Here is a 21,750-nt window from a genome sequence, read left to right as displayed (position 1 = left end):
TACATCCTTCTGAATCTGTTTAGTGTATTCATGTCTTGGTCTCCCTCTACGATTTTTGCCCTCCAAGCTGCCCTCCAATACTAAATTGGTGATACCTTGATGCCTCAGAATATGTCCTACCAACCAATCCCTTCTTCTAGTCAAGTTGTGCCACATACTCCTCTTCTCCCCAATTCTGTTCAGTACCTCCTCATTAATTATATGATCTACCCATGTAATCTTCAGCATTCTTCTGTAGCACCACATTTCGAAAGGTTCTATTCTCTTCTTGTCTAAACTATTTATCGTCCACATTTCACTTCCATACATGGCCACACTGCATACAAATACTTTCAGAAACGACTTCCTGACATTTAAATCTATACTCGATGTTAACAAATTTCACTTCTTCAGAAATGCTTTCCTTGCCATTGCCAGTCTACATTTTATATTCTCTCTACTTCGACCATCGTGAGTTATTTTGTTCCCACTACTTTAAGCGTCTCATTTCCTAATCTAATTTCCACAGCATCACCTGATTTAATTCGACTACATTCCATTATCCTCATTTTGCTTTTGTTGAAGTTCATCTTATATCCTCCTTTCAAGACACTGTTCATTCTGTTCAGCTGCTCTTCCAAGTCCTTTGCTGTCTTTGACAGAATTACAATGTCATCAGCGAACCTCAAAGTTTTTATTTCTTCTCCATGGATTTTAATTCCTAAACTGAATTTTTCTTTTGCTTCCTTTACTGCTTGCTCAATATACAGAATGAATAACATCGGGGATAGGCTACAACCCTGTCTCACTCCCTTCCCAACCACTGCTTCCCTTTCATGCCCCTCGACTCTTATAACTGCCATGTGGTTTCTGTTTCTGTACAAATTGTAAATAGCCTTTCGCTCCCTGTATTTTACCCTTGCCACCTTCAGAATACGAAAGAGAGTATTCCAATCAACATTGTCAAAAGCTTCCTCTAAGTCTACAAATGCTAGAAACGTAGGTTTGCCTTTCCTTAATCTTTCTTCTAAGATAAGTCGTAAGGTCAGTATTGCCTCACGTGCTCCAGTATTTCTACGGAATCCAAACTGATCTTCCCCGAGGTCGGCTTCTACTAGTTTTTCCATTCGTCTGTAAAGAATTCGTGTTAGTATTTTGCAGCTGTGGCTTATTAAACTGATTGTTCGGTAATTTTCACATCTGTCAACACCTGCTTTCTTTGGGATTGGAATTATTATATTCTTCTTGAAGTCTGAGAGTATTTCGCCTGTTTCATACATCTTGCTTACCAGATGGTAGAGTTTTGTCAGGACTGGCTCTCCCAAGGCCGTCAGTAGTTCCAATGGAATGTTATCTACTCCGGGGACCTTGTTTCGACTCAGGTCTTTCAGTGCTCTGTCAAACTCTTCACACAGTATCATATCTCCCATTTCATCTTCATCTACATCCTCTTCCATTTCCATAATATTGTCCTCAAGTACATCGCCCCTGTATAGACCCTGTATATACTCCTTCCACCTTTCTGTTTTCCCTTCTTTGCTTAGAACTGGGTTTCCATCTGAGCTCTTGATATTCATGCAAGTGGTTCTCTTTTCTCCAAAGGTCTCTTTAATTTTCCTGTAGGCAGTATCTATCTTACCCCTCATGAGATAAACCTGTACAACCTTACATTTGTCCTCTAGCCATACCTGCCTTGCCATCTGTCGATGTCATTTTTGAAACATTTGTATTCCTTTTTGCCTGCTTCACTTACTGCATTTTTGTATTTTCTCATTTCATCAATTAAATTCAGTATCTCTTCTGTTACCCAAGGATTTCTATTAGCCCTTGTCTTTTTACCTACTTGAGGCTCTGCTGCCTTCACTATTTCATTCCTCAAAGCTACCCATTCTTCTTCTACTGTATTACTTTCCCCCATTCCTGTCAATTGTTCCCTTATGCTCTCCCTGAAACTCTGTACAACCTCTGGTTCTTTCAGTTTATCCAGGTCCCATCTCCTTAAATTCCCACCTTTTTGCAGTTTCTTCAGTTTTAATCTACAGGTCATAACCAATAGATTGTGGTCAGAGTCCACATCTGCCCCTGGAAATGTCTTACAATTTAAAACCTGGTTCCTAAATCTCTGTCTTACCATTATATAATCTATCTGAAACCTTCTAATATCTCCAGGGTTCTTCCATGTATACAACCTTCTTTCATGATTCTTGAACCAAGTTTTAGCTATGATTAAGTTTTGCTCTGTGCAAAATTCTACCAGACAGCTTCGTCTTTCATTTCTTAGCCCCAATCCATATTCACCTACTATGTTTCCTTCTCTTCCTTTTCCTACTGTCGAATTCCAGTCACCCATGACTATTAAATTTTTGTCTCCCTTCACTACCTGAATAATGTCTTTTATCTCATCATACATTTCATCAATATCTTCATCATGTGCAGAGCTAGTTGGCATACAAACTTGTACTATTGTACTAGCCGTGGGCATCGTGTCTATCTTGGCCACAATAATACGTTCACTACGCTGTTTGTAGTAGCTTACCCACACTCCTATTTTTTTTATTCATTATTAAACCTACTCCTTCATTACCCCTATTTGATTTTGTATTTATAACCCTGTATTCACCTGACCAAAAGTCATGTTCCTCCTGCCACTGAACTTCACTTATTCCCACTATATCTAACTTTAAACTATCCATTTCCCTTTTTAAATTTTCTAACCTACCTGTCCGATTAAGGGATCTGACATTCCACGCTCCGATCCGTAAAATGCCAGTTTTCTTTCTCCTGATAGCTCCTCTTGAGTAGTCCCCGCCCTGAGATCCAAATGGGGGACTATTAATCATACAGTGAAGCTGCATGCCCTCGTGAAAAATTACGGCTGTAGTTTCCCCTTGCTTTCAACCATTCGCAGTACCTGCACAGCAAGGCCGTTTTGGTTAGTTACAAGGCCAGATCAGTCAATCATCCAGACTGTTGCCCCTGCAACTACTGCAAAGGCTGCTGCCCCTCTTCAGGAACCACATGTTTGTCTGGCCTCTCAACAGATACCCCTCCGTTGTGGTTGCACCTACGGTACGGCTATCTGTATCACTGAGGCACGCAAGCCTCCCCATCAACGGCAAGGTCCATGGTTCATGGGGGGAGGATTTGTTAAATAGAGCTAACATAATCTGCGCATGACAGTATAAAAAGAAAGGTTAACTGATAAAACCAGAGCATGTTATTAAAGGTTCTATGTTAATAAATTGCTAAATAAAAATGGAAGTAAGATGGAAAATTATTCATCTGACTCACTGCCCTATAAGAATATTGAAATAATAATGAGAATAATGCACTACATTGGTATTGGAAGTATGAGAGTTGAACAGAAAATTTATAATTAGTACTAAAAGTAGACCTAAAGAAACAAATGATAACAATACAAAACTCTTTAAGAAAATTGCATTATTTTAAGTGTGAGAACTGAACAGAAAATTTATAATTACTATTAAAAGTAAACCTAAACAGGCAAATGGTAATAACATGAAACTATTTTAAGGAAAGTGCTGCAAAAAATAAATTGTTTCTCTGCAAAATAAAGACACAAAAATAAACACACAAACAAAAGATGCAAAAGAGTCAGCTTCTCGTCCAAGCCCAAAGTGGACAGAGGGCACATTGGTTCCACATGTTAGTGGTGGTACCTCGATAGCGTCTGTTCCACATGTTCGTGGTGGCTGAGTCAGTAATATTTCAGGCTAACAACGTGGTCTTATTTTGGAAATTCAAAGGTGAGCGTAGATTTCCTGCACTCTACAATTCACAACTTCAAATCTCAAAATGGAGAGTTTGCACAATGGATGCACTACCCCAAGTCATAACTTTGATGAGAATCTGCCATTGCATCTTGTAATGCATTGAGACTGAGGATTCCACAAAGTTCTACATTTGCAGTGGTGATGAAATGCACTGTACTGAAAAGCGCTCTAAGCTTAAGTTAAAAAAGAAGTACTACTTTGGAATGTTAAATGTAAATTCTCTTTTGAAAATTGGGTGACAGAATTAGTTGGAATTATTTCTAGAGAAGAACCATATACAAATTTTAGCAGTGCAGGAAACAAGATTCATAGATGAGAATGTAGTTGAATTGGCCACAGTGGGCAGGGGGGGGGGGGGGGGGGGGGGGTTGTGAACAGTGAAAGTAAAGAAAGAACTGTGAAACGCAATTGTGCCACTGCCGGCTACATCATCTACACTAGTCAGTGTTGGAGTTCCAACCCTCATTTTTTAGTCAATATAACAATGCAGTATGTCGACACTCAGGACCATCAATGAAGAAATAAAGCAGGCGAACATCTTACACTGTCTCAGCAAAGAGGGAATCAGGCCCAGTGATTGGAATGTCACTGCAATAGATTCCTTATCCCACCCAACGAACTTACCTGAGTTACAGGTGGTTTGGGCAGAATCATTATTATTCCGAATTCTTACCCCATATGGCCCTAATTCTGCAGTCCCTCATCAGTTCCATAAAAAGGACGTGCCTTACAACTGGACCACTGCTTGTGACCAGACTTTTACCCAACTGGAAACCTTGCTGAAATCTGCCCCTTGCCTCACGCCATTCTCTTCCAATTGCCCATTGGTTGTGGGCACCAAAGCATCTGCCTATGTTATTGGGCCAGTCTTAACACACAGGAATGAGGATGACTCCGAAGAATCTATAGCATACATGTCCAAGACATTGACACCCACACAGTGAAACTATTCCTACTGAAAAGGAGGTATTGCCAATAGTGTTTGCCATTAAAAAGTTTCATGTCTACCATTCTGGTATAAATTCTCTCTAATAAAGGATCACAAGAAGTTGATGGCATTATTCGGGCCACATTCCAGCCTTCCAGTGCAAACAGCCAATGCCTCCAACACTGGGTATTGTTCCTGAGTGCATACAATTATACCATCAATTATAAGCCCATGGAATAGCAGTCCAACACCAGTGCATTGTCATATCTACCATCTGGTCCAGACCCTGATTTTCACCAACAGAGATCCTCTGCTTCTACATTGATTCTGATCAGAAACAAACATTGGATGGTTTCCCCATTATGGTCGCTTGTGTAGCCACTGTGCTGTGCGACCGCACGCTGTGGCGGGCCCTCCTCCACATTACTGATGGCTGGCCAACTTACCTTATCCACCAGTTGATGACCAAGGTCATCACCTGGAAATATATTTCTCATAGGCTGTTGGTTGTAGATGATATAATTGTTTAGAACATTGAGACTGATGTGCATTAGGTGGTCACCTGGCAGAGTTGCACCAACAGATGTTAGCTTGCTGCACTGGGGACACTGGGGGATGTTCTACATGAAGGCGTTAGCTCGCTGACATGTTTGCAAGGCAGGGATAAGCAACAACATTGAAACTGTGGTCCATGGCTGCACAACATGTGCCCAATGCCAGGCAGCACCCCCAAAATCTGGCATTCCCTATCCTACCACACCTCCTCCCCCCGCCACCTCCTCTGGGAACACATCGATCTTGATTATGTAGGCTTGTTATTGGGATCAATGTGGTTGCTCATTTTGGATGCTTATGTTGTATACATGGCATCCACCATGACCAAACCCACCCTCACTACCTTGGCCCAGATTTTGGCCATCGAAGGATTGCTTTGCACGTTAGTCTCCAATAAAGGGCCACAGTTCATGGCGTCCACCTTCAGAGATTTCTGTGAGGCTAATGGCATAAAAAATATTTACAGCTGTCAAATCCTCTGCCACTGATTGACCCTCACCCTGTTTTTGAGCGTACAGTGAACCATGCCGATTATCAATTGTAGTGTCATTGAGCTACTCCACAGGTGGGAATTGTGGTCCCTGCTTCATCTTCTGATGCTGTGACCTTCAGAGCCATCCCAACATTACGCGCCAAGTGTGGTTATGTAGGCTCACCCCAATGCGAGTACTGAGGACTGGATGCTGTGATGGGAGTAAAGGCGCAGAGGCAGCGAGCTACTTTTGTCCAAACACAGAAGGGACCTGAGCACTGGGACCACAACCAGCTCTAGCCTCAAGTACAGACATTGAATCTGTCACCACCTCCTTCACCACCTTCTGGTGACAGTGTGATGCCATGGGTGGTATTCCTGGTGGTTGCCTGTGACTCCCCACAGTTCCACTGATAATACATTCTGCAACTTTGTGGATCTATGGAACCCCTGGCACACACATCACCAGTGATGTCCTGATGGATGCCACTGGCCACCCTCTCTTCCTGCAGTGGGCATTCAGTGGGAGCGGGTCTTCACCCTTATTGCTGTCCAGGGCATATTCTCCCATACACGCCTGTTTTTGGGGAAGAATCTGGTATCGAGCCCTGTGGTAGTTGAATGCCTGCCAGAGGGAATGGACCTAGATGGCTTAGTATTGCCACAGAGCTACTCTTGTCACATGGATACATTGGCCAATAGTATTCCTCGTGGGAAGTATAAATACAGCCTCCCAGCGAATGGGTAGTTGCTTCTGTACTCACGTCTGATATTATCAGTTACTATTATCACTGTACTACAGACTATTTTATAACAACCTCCTGTGGCAGTTGGTTCTTTTCTCTGATTACATTTTTGATTCTTCTCTCTTTGTTCTTGGCCACAGACATTGTTGAGGTAAAAGTTTTTGCTTTGCACCTCTTTGATGCATATGTTGCTTTAAGATTGTCCTAGTTTTGTCTGTTTCATCTGCTGTGTTCAGGTCAACTACCAAATGGTATCATGTTCTCTTCTGCAGGCAGCCCTTCCGCTTTGTGGCTTCACCCGTTTCTCTCCTAGGCTTTGACGTGCATGCTGATATCTGCCTGTTCACAGATATAGCAGTGATGGCCTATCACATCAATTTATACAAGAGCACAGTGTCTCTCAAGGAAGCAGTTTGAATCTGAATCTGTTTTTGATTGATATAGATAATATTATTTCTGTGATAAGGAACCCATTCAATGGTCCTTGTTTATGGATGATTTTTTTAAATTTATGGCTCTTCTTCCATCCTCAGTAACCACAAACAATCATATCCAACAGTTAAGATACTAGAGGAATGAGCAGAAAGCACATTTTAAATTTTCTAGTGAGATATCTGTATCTACTTTTTTAAAAAATCATTGACATAATGCTTTTAATGTAGCTGAATTGTGTGCAAGAGGCACTGTTTTAAATTCCAACAAATCAGTGAGATTTTAGAGCCTAATTCCTGATAAAAAGAGCTACCAATAAATTTTTTTTTTACAGGTATCAGTGGTTTAGAGGAACACATCCTGAAGTCAGCAACATTAAGTTCCACTGTTGCTTGTCCTGCATTTACAGAGCTGTTAGTGAGTGCTGCACCTATTCTCCGAGTTGCTGTAGAGCCAGCACACCCACAGGTGAAACCAATATACACTTCCCAAGTCTATACCTACATTATTTTTGTTCAAGGTAATTTTAAATTAGAACTGTGCAATTAAGACATGTCAGGTCACAGACAGTCACGATTAAAAGACACTCACATATAGCTTTCGGCCACATCCTTTGTCAGTACACACACACAAGCAAGCACACTTCACACACACATGACTGCCAACTCCAGCATCTTGGGCCAGAATGCAACATCATGTGGGATGCAAGAAGGGGAAGGGATAGTAGTGTATGAGTGGGGGGAGAGACGAACGCTGTCTGGTGGAGTATGCACGGACTTGATGTGAGTTGCATTTGTGTGTGTGTGTGTGTGTGTGTGTGTGTGTGTGTGTGTGTGTTTTGTCTAATTTTGACAAAGGCCTTGTTGGCCGAAAGCTAATTGTGTGACAGTCTTTTTGTATTGTCTTTTTGCGACTGCATCTCCGCTATATGGTGAATATCCTTTTCATTTTAAAGTGTAAAATTTGGGATTTAAAAATACATAATTAAACCATTCTTTCTAGGTCAAAAATTATATTAAATAAAGCATGGTTGTATTGTAAATTTAAAAAAAAATGTGAGAGGTACAATTAGTTAGTTAGTTTCATGTTCCATGGATCATTTCTTTGATATACAGGGTGTTTCAAAATGAACATCCCGGTTTTAAGGCGTTGTAGCATTTATTACGTTCAGCTTACAATTGTAAATTATACACCAACTGAAAGAGCAACTCAAACAGTTTTGTTTGTGTACCTGTGCGCAATGGGAAGAGAGTGGAATGACAGAGTGAGACTGAAAAACGTGTTTAACGAGTGTGAGTCTTTCACGCTTAGCCTCAAGAAATATCCCCGCGGAAAGTTTATGGGCCTTTCTTTTTCGGTGAATAAACTGTAACTGATGTTTCTTGTCTTCATGTGCTACAGCCGTGGCCCGTGCCTCAATGGGAAGAAGCTGAACAACACATTTTTATTTCTGAGCAAGATGGTGCTTCTCTTCACTGTTGTAACTCAGTACGCGACTGATTAAACGACGTTGTATCCGACCTGTGGATTGGGCGCAAGGGTCCAGTTGACACAGCATTTTATGCATGACCTCTACGTTCCACACGATCTGACGCTATCATGTGTATGTGCCTCCGATACTAGCTGACCTATCCGACTTTAGAAACAGTGTTATTGCAACAGTTACTCCTGACACATTGATCAAGGTTTCGGAACAACTCACCTATCGACTCGATGTGTGATCTGTGTTCACATTGAATAATTGTAAGAAAAACTGTTTGTGTTTCTCTTTCATTTGGTGTACTATTTATGATTGTAAGATGGATGTGATATATGCTACAAAGGCTATAAACCCGTGTATTCATTTTGAAACACCCTGTATTGTAATGATGTGGAATGTTATTCTGTTTCCCCAGAACATTTTTCCATATGACATTACTAAATGAAAATGTGTCAGCTTATGAATCCGCAATTTGCAATGATTCTAAGTGCAAATGTGGCTGAGCTAAGTTTTTGTAGGAGTTTCAAAATGTGCTTTTCACAGTTTCAATTTTCATCAATAAAGACATATAAGAATTTTAAAGATTCCACCCTATTTATTGTTCCGTCATCATGTGTTATACTTACCATTGACGTAGTACCTCTGGTCATGCAGAACTAAATGTGGTGTGTCTTTTTAAAACTGAGAGAGAGATCATTCACAGACAACCAGTCAGTGATACTTTTAAGAGCATTGTTTTTTATTTCTTCTGTTGCTGTATGTATACTCGAACTGATTACAATACATGTGGCATCTGCAAAAGGAATCACTTCTGCTTGTTGTATATTAGACAAGAAGATTGCTTACATACATGAGGAAGAATAGCAGACCTAAGTTTGACCCATGGGAAATCCCATATGTTATTTCTCCCTAATCAGAATAACCTCCACTGACTTCATTGGCTGAGTATCTAATTTTTTTTCATTAGATATTATGTTATCCATCTTAGGTAAGTCAAAGAAAATATCAGCTGGCATTATTTAATGTGTTAATGGTTTTCTCAGTGCAGAAACTTTTCTGAAATCCGAACTGTCATTTACAGAGGATATTATTGTTGCTCAGATGAGATAATGTTTTAGAATACATCACCTTCTCAAAAATTTTGGAAAATTATGTGAGTTGTAAAACAGGTCAGTAGTTATTGACAACTCTCTTATCATACTTCTTAGAGAGGTGTTTTACACTGGCGTATTTCAGTCTCTGTGGAAAAATGACTTGAATTAGTGATACACTATACATTTCAGATAAGGTGGCCTATTATTAGTATTTTATCCATCTTATTTAGCAACTGCAGTTGTATATCTCAAAATAATCAGCAACCATTTGCATAAAAGAAATTTAATTTCTTAAGTGGTTTGCATGTAAAGGAGGAGCTGCAGACAGAGAAGTGTTCTGATGAAGAGGTCCCAGTATGGGACTTTTAATTGTGTGAGAAGGATGAAATATTGTAGCATGAGTAGGAAATGTAGTCCCCTTAGGCATTAGATTGGGAAAGATGTGTAGATGGGAGACACAGTTTATTGAGACTTACTGTACAGAGTTTAATTACACTGGAAAGGTTACTAACCAAGAGGGTACAGGGCCGTTTGCTTCATATGCTAAACAAATGCAAACATTTAGGTGCTATAATATTAAGGATGAACTAATGTTCTTTAGAAATAAATGAAGTAATGTTATTATTAATAGGTTAAAACATATTTTTATAGGCCTAACATTAGAGTTGAACAGATAATGAACAAAACCAGGCATCTAAGAAATTCTTTGAGGAACAGGTGTCTGTGGAAACATCACAGCAATATGCTGTGTGCATCATACTCTTGACACTCACAAATAATGTGATAGTTATAACCTTCTGAAGAAGTTCTGAAGAAGAACACTAAGTACCTGAACCTGGTTAAGAAATTTAATGTAACTGGTTGCTGATTATTTCACTATATGACCTGTTATATAGGAACAAATATTTATTAGTCTGTTGGAAACACCATTAAATCCTGTTGAGCTTTTATTTGTGAGAGAATATATAATATTCTTCATTTCAGAAAGAGAAATTGGTGATACATTCATATGATTGAATTTTATGAGAGTTACTTTTCAACGTATTGCTGTGATATTTCTCTTGAACTGTTTATATTTTCTATTGCATTTAAGGAATTATTATTAAACATATTTTCTACTTGTCACTTATCATTTATAGCCCTCCCATTTAATTCGATAATGATATTATCCTGTTCTGTAGTGATTGTGCTGTCGTTCATTTCACTACATTCCAAATAGCCTTAAGTCTGTTGTCATGTTTGCTGATTTTTGACATAATGTGCATGTTCCTTGATTTTAATCACTTTTCTTATAAAATTTTGAGGTGAGTAAGTGACTCCATTAAGAGAAAACAACAATCTCAGAAATTGCCTCTTTCTGATGTCAAAAAGAAGATAGATAGATAGAAATCCTTGTACTTTTCATTCCACACATCCATAATAGCAACCCTCAGGGACATAGAACATTTCTTAAAAACAAAAATATATAATACATATTTACAAAAGAAGTGCTCGTGGTATCAAAGGAAAATTCTGTTGAGAAAAGTAATAAATTCTGAGACAGAATTTCTGGCGTAGAATTCATTGCAGGTGGTATGGACAGACAGTTTTGTGAACTAGTTCTGAAAACACTTTCTGAAAACTGAAAGCTATTTTGACAACCCCACACAGTGGAAATATTTTAGATGTATAGCTACATACAGGCCTAACCGTATCAACATTGCCACAATAGAGACAGGATTAAGTGATCATGATGTCATCAGAGGGAGGATAGTTACTTAAGTTCATAAACCCATCAACAAGGGCAGGAGAGTGTTCACTCTGGAAAGAACAGAAAAGGAGTTGTAAGCATTCTACTTGACAATGTATGGGCATCATTTGGTTCAAATACGATAGACATAGAGGGATTATAAGCAAAGTTTAAACTTCGAACACTGTTCACTGAATAATATATCTTGACTAGGAGTGATGGGTACACCTATGGCCTTTTAACATTGTTGCACCTGATGATGTGACTTTAGACTGCAAAACCAGATGTGTATCAATAAAACAAGGATTTGACTACCTGTCAGCAGATTCTTTTTAACACCATACCTTTCAACAGCTGTGAATGCACAGAATATAAAAAATAAAAAAAATCTTTGTAATAGTTTGAACTGATTGTAAATTGCACTCTGTACTGAGAAAGTATATTAAAAACAGAAAAGATGTACTGTGATTAAATAACAAAATTTTGAAAATGCTGAGGAAGCAGAGATTGTTGCACTCTTCGTTCAAAGAAAAGGATGTAGAAACCTCAACAGGCAACAATTACTAGAAATTCATGCATCTATAAGAAGTTTGATGTGCAGAGCACATAACAATTTCCATCGTTATAGCTAGCAAAAGATCTTGCTGAGAACCTGAGAAAATTCTGTTCCTATGTAAAATCACTATGTGGAGCAAACATTTCTAACCAGTCACTCAAAGACCAGTATGTTTTGGCAACAAAAGAGAGCAAAAGAAAAGTTGAAATTTTAAATTTCACAGTTAAAATCAATCACACAGGAGGTTTGTACAGACATATGATTTTTTGACTATATAAGTCACCACTTCTCGATGGAATCCCAGTTCCGTTTTGTGGAGAATACTCTTCAGCATTGGCCTCTTACTTAGCTTGCATTTATCAAAATCCTACCCAGTACAAAGAGAAATGATAGTTAAATGGACACTCTAGCTGCAAACAGGCGTTGATGTACTTCATTGGGTACATGTTGAAAACATGTGCCCCGACCAGGACTCGAACCCGGGATCTCCTGTTTACATGGCAGACACTCTATCCATCTGAGCCACCGAGGGCACAGAGGATAGTACGCCTGCAGGGACTTGTCACTTGCACGCTCTCCGTGAGACCCATATTCCCAACATGTCCACACCTCTACATTCGTAGTGCGCCTAATAGATGTTAGCCCGTCATACCCATTACTCGTGGCAGATTAATCTACCAAGTCCTGTATGAGTTCGAGAATAGCACGTGTGTTCGCACAAGAAGGTCAATGGCCGTGAAGCCATATTTTAACTATATATGACGGTAGTATCTGTCATTTCTAGCAAAGCTGCATGGTCATCTACGGTAACTGTTCTTTTGGGAACAGATACTACCGTCAAATATAACCAGTAAAAAGTCACAAGTGATGGGAAATTTTCTGGAACTCCCTTATTTAAGAAGGGTAAAATGATGGACCCACAAAATTACAGACCAATACCCTTAACATTGATTTGGTGCAGAATTATTTTGCGTATCCTGTTTTAATGTAATAAATTTCTGTGAGGCAGAATAACTTTGTCCACAAATTAGTATGGATTTTAAAAGCGCTATTCATGCGAAACCCAGCTTGCTCTTTTCTTACACGATTCCTGTGAGCCATGGATGATTGACAGCTGGCAGATTCCATATTCCTGGATTTCTGGAAAGTATTTGACACAGTGCCCCATTGCAGAACGTTAGCAAAGGACCAAGCATTTGGAATAGGTTCCCAAGTATGTGAATGGTTTGAGGACCTCTTAAGTAGCAGACCCAGTATGTTGTCCTAGATGGCAAGTGTTTCTTCAGAGACAAGAGTACTGGGGTTAGTAGTATTCTGGGAAATGTGATAGCACTGCTCTTGTTCATGTACACATAAATGAACTAGCTGATACGGCTGACAACACTGTAACGTATGGGAAAGTGTCATCATGGTACATGGTACTTTCCACCATGCACCTTATGTCAGCTTGCATAGTGTAGGGACACCCACTACCAAGTTGCTGAACATGCTGTACATCTTAACTCAAGGCACCTGAATGCCTGCAACACCACACTTGCTATTTGGATCCTCCTACCTGATACTAATTTCGTTGAACTCTGGGGAAGAGAGATTGTCCTCAACACATTGTCACCTACCATTTATCATATATATTTTTTTATTTATTGGACCTCATTATTTTCTTTAATGCTTTTATTTTTTATTTCTTTCTGTTTATTCTCCTCCCTCCCCTCCTTTTGTCTCTCTCCTTTTCCGCTGTCCTACTTCATTTCTTTAAGTCCTACCTATTTGTATTTCTCACTTTGTACTTATCATCTGTGGACTAAAGCTGGTGCAGTATGCAGCAGAGTACCATGTCAAACCTCCAGCTCTCTGTGACACCTCCCCATTCATCTTTGTCTACCCTCATTCTAACTACAGGTGTCCAGGTGTCCTGGGGTCTGAGTGACATGCAACTTTTTTTTAACCTTCCACAACGTATGCCTCTCTCCTCCCAAGGATGAAATTAGTAATTCCAAAAGCTAGGATTGTGTCATCACTTTTGTTCTTATATTCTATATTTCTATCAGCAGTACTAAACATTCTCTCTCCTGAAGGTAAGTCTTAGGGGACATCAAAACAAGCCTTAAGAAGATCCCAGCAGAGAGAAGAAACATTGAATATCTTAGAATTTTGATGAGGAACATGATGAAACCTAACATCTCAGAAGATTTTACCTTCAATTAATAGTCAATGTCTTTCACAAACACTCTTGATGTTGGATAATTTGGTTGCAGTGACTTACTACTACCTCCACATCCTGACCCTAGTCAACCTTTCTTTGCAGAGCTAGCCAATGTGTCATATGCTGTCTGTGGTATAATTCAGATGTGGCACCGGCGGAGGGGGGGGGGGGGGGCGAGGTACGGGATAGGCATGATGCTTTCCCATTTGTTGTTAGTTTTGCAGATCTTGGAGCTGTTACTTCTCATTGAAATAGCTCCTTATTTGGTGGTATCATGAGGCTGATTACACCTTGTTCCAGTCTTCCCACCCAGGAAAAATCCCAGGTGGTACTGGGAATTTAACCTGGATGCTCTGCTTTACAATCAGAAATGCTGACCACTCAGCTGCAAAGGCAGTGAGTTAATAGAAAGAATAAATGCCAAAAGAAGTCTGTGAAAAACCCCCTTACCAAATGAAGGGACAGTTGCTAAGGCAACCAGGAGTAGTTCACTTGGCACAAAAAAGGTGTTAGATGGGGAAAATTGTGCCGCTGACAAAGCTTAAGGCATATAACACTTAATTTTAACTGCATTATGTACAGTTAGTCTGTAGTTGTGTAAAAATCAGTACAAATGGAACTTAATATCACACTAGTAGAAAATCTGGTGACTGTTAAAGAAATGCACATTGAAATGCCACTTGCATGATTGTATATTTTGAATGTATAAAAATTTTTTCCAGGACATGCCAGCTCTAGTCAATGGCTTGAAGCTGTTGAATCAAGCTGATGCATGTGTTCAGGTATTTGTGCAGGAAACAGGTGAACATGTGCTAGCCACTGCTGGAGAAGTTCATTTAGACAGGTGCATAAATGATCTCAGAGAAAGGTGAGCCTCTTTTATGTATTATGTTTATCATGCTTAATATTTGTTCTAAATGATTAAAGGAAAATCTCATATATTAAAAAAATGCTGTGACTTACCAAGCGAGAAAGCGCTGGTAGATAGACACAATAAAAAACACACAAACAAATCTCAAGCTTTCGCAACCCACGGTTGCTTCATCAGGAAAGAGGGAAGGAGAGGGAAAGCCAAAAGGATGTGCATTTTAAGGGAGAGGGTAAGGAGTCATTCCAATCCCGGGAGCGTCTATCTACCAGCGCTTTCTCGCTTGGTAAGTCACAGCATTTTTTAAATATATTTTTCCCATGTGGAATGTTTCTTTCTGTGTGTGTGTGTGTGTGTGTGTGTGTGTGTGTGTGTGTGTGTGGTGGCTGGGTAAAAAAGAAGAAACACTGTGTTTGCTCAAGGTGGAACCTATACAGAAACAAATGTATTCATAAATAAATATGGACTCAAGAGTGAACTTCATTCTCAAGACTACAATTTAGTTTTCCCTCACGACTATATTTCACTTATGTGTGGCAAGAACTGAACTTCCATCTCTAATACAATCAAATCAAAGGGAATAAGAATTTTTTTATACATGATTGCCTGTGCTTTCCTACATTTCTTAATTAAAAGGTCTGTTTGCTGACAGAAAAAAGTAGCATCAGAAGCAGGAAAAAAGTTGAATCTCAACATTTAATAAGGCAAATGTCTTACTTCTGGAATTGTGATGTATGATGTGGAAAAAGAGAAGAAAAGAATTATTAAATAGAAAGATCGTGGAGATCCCACATCAAAGTGGGATGAAAACTACTACTATTATTGCCCTTTTTGGTGAAGATAAAGACATCATGTATTTGTCTTTAGACCTTTTAAAAATTTCTGGAATGTGTACACTTTTTTCACATTCCAAATATTAAATGCATTTGAGAAAATCTATTACACAACACACATTTAGTAGCATGCAAGCACTGAATCGTATAAAAGAATTTTTAGTGTTTAACAACAATGTGGAAAGGATAGACTGCTGTTCATCACATAGAGGAGGCACTGAATCCTAGAAAGGCTCAAAGAAAAAGAATACATCCTGTTTGTTTGTGCCTGTCCGCTTATGAGTGCCTTCTCTATGTGGTGAGTAACAATCTACACTACAGGTCAAAATTTTTCATCAACTTTCACAACAATATATTTTTGGTTAAAACATGGATTTTGTTTTGAAAATCATATTAAATCCCCATTCTGATAATAAAACAAATATAAACATGTAAATATTAAGTGCCTCTGTTGTGTATTTGACTGGTTGTTTGCATAGAGAGGTGCTAATGGGTATATACGACAACAGTGATATGCCTTTACCTAAGATGATTCCTTTCACATAGGATTCAGTCCTCCAGCTGTCTGTGCAGCAGTCAGTTCCCATTAGGTTACAGTACACTTTGTGCATCTATCACTGGTTTTGTATACCTAATCATGTTCTTACCATATTACTCCCTAATGAAACAGAAGCAGGAGACTGGAATTGAAAAAGAAGTTCTAATTGTAGCTTTGCATCAGGATGGCTGTACTAGTAGGACAATAGCAACAAAAATTGGCATAGCTCAATCTGCCATGGTGTATACAGTACAATGGTTCAAGCAAATTGGTGCCAATGCAAGTGTTTTGTGATATTGTAGACCCCAAGTAAGATCGTACAGAGACGATCGGTTCATATGTGTGTAGAGTAAACATCAGACAACTTGTACTGCAACACAAATATGCTATGTAGTAAATAGTGTGTGAGCAGCTCCAATCTCTGTCTCAACAGTGCAATGCCATCTTCACCAAGAAGGTTTAAAATGGTACACAGCCGCCAAAAAGCTTTTATTATCCAAACAAAATAAGATGAAAATATTGAAATGGGAACAGAAACATAAAGCCTGGAGTGTGCAGCAATTGTCCAAGGTGTTATAAAGAGATGAATCTAAGTTTGAAGTATTTGGAAGCCATTGTTGAATGTTTGTTTGTCGACTTTGTGGAGAATGCGTGAAGACTCAGTGTGTGACACTAATGGTCAAGCGTGGTGGCGGGTTGGTCATGATGTGGGGATGTTTTGTGGGTGATAAAGTCAGTGATATAGTGAGAATTAATGAGACATTAAAGAAGGAAGGATGTCATAGGATATTGATCAATGATTCAGTTCCATCTGGCAAGAGACTTATTGGTTGTGGATTTGTTCTGCATCAGGACAATGATCCAAAACATTTTTCTAAATTGTGCAGTTGGCATGTAAATAGAAAAGACATATGTGAAGAACTGAAGAATATGGTCTTACCAAGTCAGACACCTGACTTAAGTCCCATTGAACTCTTACGAGATGAAGTTGATAGGGAAGTCAGAAAACTGAGGTCATCAAATCTGGAGATCTGTGGAATAATTTACAGATGTGTTGGACTGCAGCATCTGCAAAAGCACTACAAAAACATATCTCCTGAATGCCAGGCATTTGTACAGCTTTCCTGATGGCAAAGAGTGGATACTTTGAAGAGGGTAAAATTTAAACCACATTTTATTGTACTTAATGATAGAGGGATAAAATATTCATTTTGATCATCAATTTGGTGTGTATGGTATGTTTGTACACTGAAATAAATTACATAATTTTTATAACAGGTGATCGAAAACTTTTGACTGGTAGTGTATCCTCTCCAGTAGTGTATCCTCCCTGTATTGTTGTCATTGCAGCACAGACTTTCCATTGTTACATTTTTTGATTTTGATATATACATAAATGGTACGTACATCCAGCAGCATTACAAATTTTTATGTTGGGATTAAACTGAGAGTTATTAGAGAACTACTTCAGTGGGTGTGCAAGCAAAAATTAGGTGTGACAGGTAGGCAGTGGACAACAGAAACTGTGTCAAAAATTGATCATTGGTGAATTACATAAATTTACATTTTGCATACATACATGGATGGAAATGCATACACCATACTCATTAGTGGCTCACACGCTGATATCCTGTTCATGAACCTGATGGTGTTGTTTGCCATTTACATTGTTTGGCTTGTTGATGAAGTATCAAGTGTGTATCTTCGTCATGTGAATGGCCGCAATGAATAATTATGAAATCTAGTATTTGGTCTGTGTCATGCTGTTGAGCACTGAAAGAAAAGAAAGGAAATGTAGGTAACTATAACATACAAGAGCAGGGCCTCAAGCCTTCACACTGTGGTGCAGCTGAATAATGGAAAATATGGGGTGTGGTTTTGTTTAAATAGCTGCTTTGTGCTTAATTAATCAGTTTCCATACTTAGCAGAGTGAGTAGTTTAGCACTAGTCTTAATTTATTGTTGTTCTAATGTACACAGCGAGCGAGGTGGCACAGTGGCACACTGGACTCGCATTCAGGCGGATGACGGTTCAAACCCATCTCTGGCCATCCTGATTTAGGTTTTCCATCATTTCCCTAAATCATTTCAGGCAAATGCTGCAGTGGTTCCTATGAAAGAGCATGGCCGATTTCCTTCCCCATCCTTCCCTAATCTGAGCGTGTGTTCCGTCTCTAATGACCTCGTTGTCGACGGGATGTTAAACACTAGTCTCCTCCTCCTCCTCCTCCTCCTCCTCCTCCTCCTCTAATGTACAGATGGAGCCTGCAGTTGCTGTTTCTACCAGTTACTACTGTATAACTTGACTTGATCCACATCACTGGTGACTCTCCTTCATGAAATGTTTTATGGGAAATGATGTGTGAATGAATGAATGAAAGTTCTGAATTCCATACATAACATTAGCACACATTCTGATGAATAGAATTTGTCCAATTTACTATTATGAAAATCCAACACTGTATTTCTACCATAAATTAGTGACCAAAGTCACAGTGGTAAGGAACTCACAGGAAGGATAATAGGAATATAAATAATATCAATATTTTTAAAAACTTTCAGAATGAAATGATGGTTCAGTTGGCTTTGTCAGTCCGCTGTTTCAAGTACTAGAATGGACTGGAAAGTGTAGGGATAAAATTGCAAGAAATAGCCGTTCCCTGTTTTGTTAAATTCCATAGTGTGAAAGGTATTTCACAAGTAGTTTTGTGGAATAACAAATCATTTGATATGAGGTGAAGATTTATGGTATTTGTATCAGTTATCCTAGGATTTGATGTCCACATGCTGTTAACATACACTAAAGTGAGATAGGGAGAAGCTTTAGAGCTCAAGCACAGTGTGAACTGGGTACCATGTGATCTATGTTTCTCTTACCTTGATTTATAATTTTTTTTACTCTACATAATAGCTTCAACTGTGAAACTAATTTAAATTGCTATATAACACAAAATATGAAAGGTACATACACTGCCCAATGTCCTAGATCATTTATCATTACTTTGGTACGTAAAGTCCATCCAGCCACAATTTCGTTCTTAATTCTAAAACTAAGGTTTTGTTCTCATCTCAAAATAATCTTAGTTTGCATTGACTGTGAACTAAAATTGAAGCTCTGAGAACATGGAGCATCATGAATTCAGAACTTTCTCACAGGCCAGGGTTAAAGGATTTTTAGGACACTTATACCAGATGATGCCAGTATTGGTTTTCTTACATTAGAAGCTCACTCTGTAAATGCACGGAAATTATCCAGTCCTCTTCAATGTCCAGGGGTGATCATGATGCATTCTATTCATTCTTTGATGGATTTGATTTTTTATAGGTATGCAAAAGTGGAAATAAGTGTCTCTGAACCAATAGTTCCTTTCCGTGAAACTGTTGTGGAACCACCAACAGTTGACATGGTGAATGAGGCCATAATAGAGCAAAGTAGTGCTTCTACGAAAGAAGTTGGTGCTGTAAGTAATTTCTGTTTATTGCTGTAGATCTACATTTTAATCAACTTTAATATTATGAAAAAGAAAAATTACTACACACCATACAGAGGAGATGTTGGGTCACAGACAGCCACAACAAAAGGCCTTTTACCTGAAAGCTCTATATGTATGGCAGTCTGTTTGTTGTGTCTGTCTGTGAATCAACATCTCCTCTGTATAGTGAGTATCAATCTTTTAGTTTTCATAATATTGTCAGTATATCATCCTGGATTTTCCATTGTTTGATTTTAGTCAACTTTGACTTTTTATTGGTTGCATCTGGAGAATACATCGATTTGTTCTATAGTAAAATAATGTTAGCTACAGCACTGTTTTTTAGTACATTCTGTGTAGGAGCTCAGCAAAGTCCAGTTTTTACTCACACATTCCTGACATCATTCCCATGCACTCAGTGCCGCCTTCTGTATCCCTACTAACCTCCGTAATATCCTTGTCAAGTTATAATGTTCACAGACCACCATCTCTACACCAATATTCCTATGCCTGCAATTTTTCGCTCTGTAAAACCTGTCCCATGCAAGTGCTCACAACCATTTACTCCAGCATCACCACTGAAAAAACCTACAATATCAAAGGCAGAGAAACGTATGAAAACACTAACATGTCCTGTTGGGGAACAGTTACAACTGAGCATCATAATAGATGTGGAAGTCACTGCTTCAGTTGTAAGCCTTTATTTTTAAATTCATGACTGGGTTTGAGCTAACAAATACTTATCATCAGGTGCAATTACTGAAAATAAACAACAGAAGTGTGCTAAAAAATAATCTTTATATCTGTATATGCATAAAATAAAGTGAATGAGGACTATCACATATAAAATTCTAACAGTGGTCAGGCTAGATACACTAGAAAGTGAGAAAGGAATACATCACAGTACCATGGCAACAACTAATAATAAAACAGAGAAACCACCTACGTGTAGATGCATGGAATAAGGTAAGTATTCTGGTTCTTGATGATGGGCATTTGTTAGCCAGAAACCAACTGTGACTTTAAAAATAAAATCCTAACAACTCAAGCAGTGATTTTCATGTCTATGACTACATGTGTTCACTGTAAGGCTTTTTATGCAGGGATGGCCTCTACTAAATTGAATGAGTGCTTGAATGAACACAGAAGATCTATATACCTTGGGGACCTACATACAATACCCAGTTGATGAACATGCTCTACAACATGACTCAAAATTACCTGAGCCAAAGAATGCAGTACAAGTTTCTCTGAATTCTGGAGAGGGAAAACTTGCTCTCAAACATACCCTCACAGCCCACCATGCTCATAGACTTAATCCTTGGTAACTGCTCCCTCCCCCTTTTTTCATTGATAGAATTTAATTATTTACTTATTTATTTTCATCTTTCCCTTTCTATATCTGTTTCTGGTTTTATTGTCATTTATTTTCCACGTGTCTCTTAGTTCTTAATTGCACTATTCATTTCAATTCTCATTTCTCACAATTCATCTTTACTCCTCACTTTGCCCTTGTATCATGTCTGAACTAAAACTGGCACAGTACTCATCATAGTGTATCTTCGACTTCCTATTCTGTCTGACACCTCCCTAATCATCTTTGTTTCTCCTCATCCTCACAACACATGGTCTCTCTCTCAACATGAGATCTCCTGAGGTCTAAATGTCTGAACCCTTCTTTACAAACTTTCTTTAACCTATTCCTCTTTCCTCTTTATGGAAGGAACTAACAGTTTCAAATGCAAGGTATAATTTTCATACTTTTAAATTTTGTACCTTCAGTACTTGAAATTTTGTCTCTTGAAGGTAGGTACTGAGCAGTCATTCTGTGTCCTCAAAATTTTGCAGTTTTATCAAATGAATACAATTAAATAAATATTTGTAAGGATATAATATAATATATTGAAAAAATACATGTATAGCAAATTAAACCCTTTTTAAAAGGAAGTTGCAACTATGTGAAAAAAATAACAGTAGCTTTTTTAGATTACTTACATTCCTGTGTAATGGGCTGTAAATTAATGAAGTTTTAATGCTGTATGCCATTCGAGAAACTTCCAAAATAGTTTC

General features: G+C 38.6%; 1 protein-coding gene across 1 annotated transcript in view; it reads left to right on the top strand.

The window, feature by feature from the left end:
• LOC124622526 (elongation factor-like GTPase 1) overlaps positions 1–21,750 on the top strand; it is a 590,349-nt gene that overhangs the window by 137,145 nt on the left and 431,454 nt on the right. The window contains exons 13-15 of the mRNA XM_047148257.1: positions 7,241–7,374; positions 14,691–14,836; positions 19,533–19,668. Of these exons, the coding sequence (XP_047004213.1) occupies positions 7,241–7,374; positions 14,691–14,836; positions 19,533–19,668 (416 nt within the window). The remainder of the gene's footprint in view (positions 1–7,240; positions 7,375–14,690; positions 14,837–19,532; positions 19,669–21,750) is intronic.

Source organism: Schistocerca americana, chromosome 7 (genome assembly GCF_021461395.2).
Source record: "Schistocerca americana isolate TAMUIC-IGC-003095 chromosome 7, iqSchAmer2.1, whole genome shotgun sequence".
NCBI classification, from domain to species: domain Eukaryota; kingdom Metazoa; phylum Arthropoda; class Insecta; order Orthoptera; family Acrididae; genus Schistocerca; species Schistocerca americana.
Note: the sequence above shows the minus strand (reverse complement) of the source record. Positions and strands in the feature narration are given on the sequence as shown.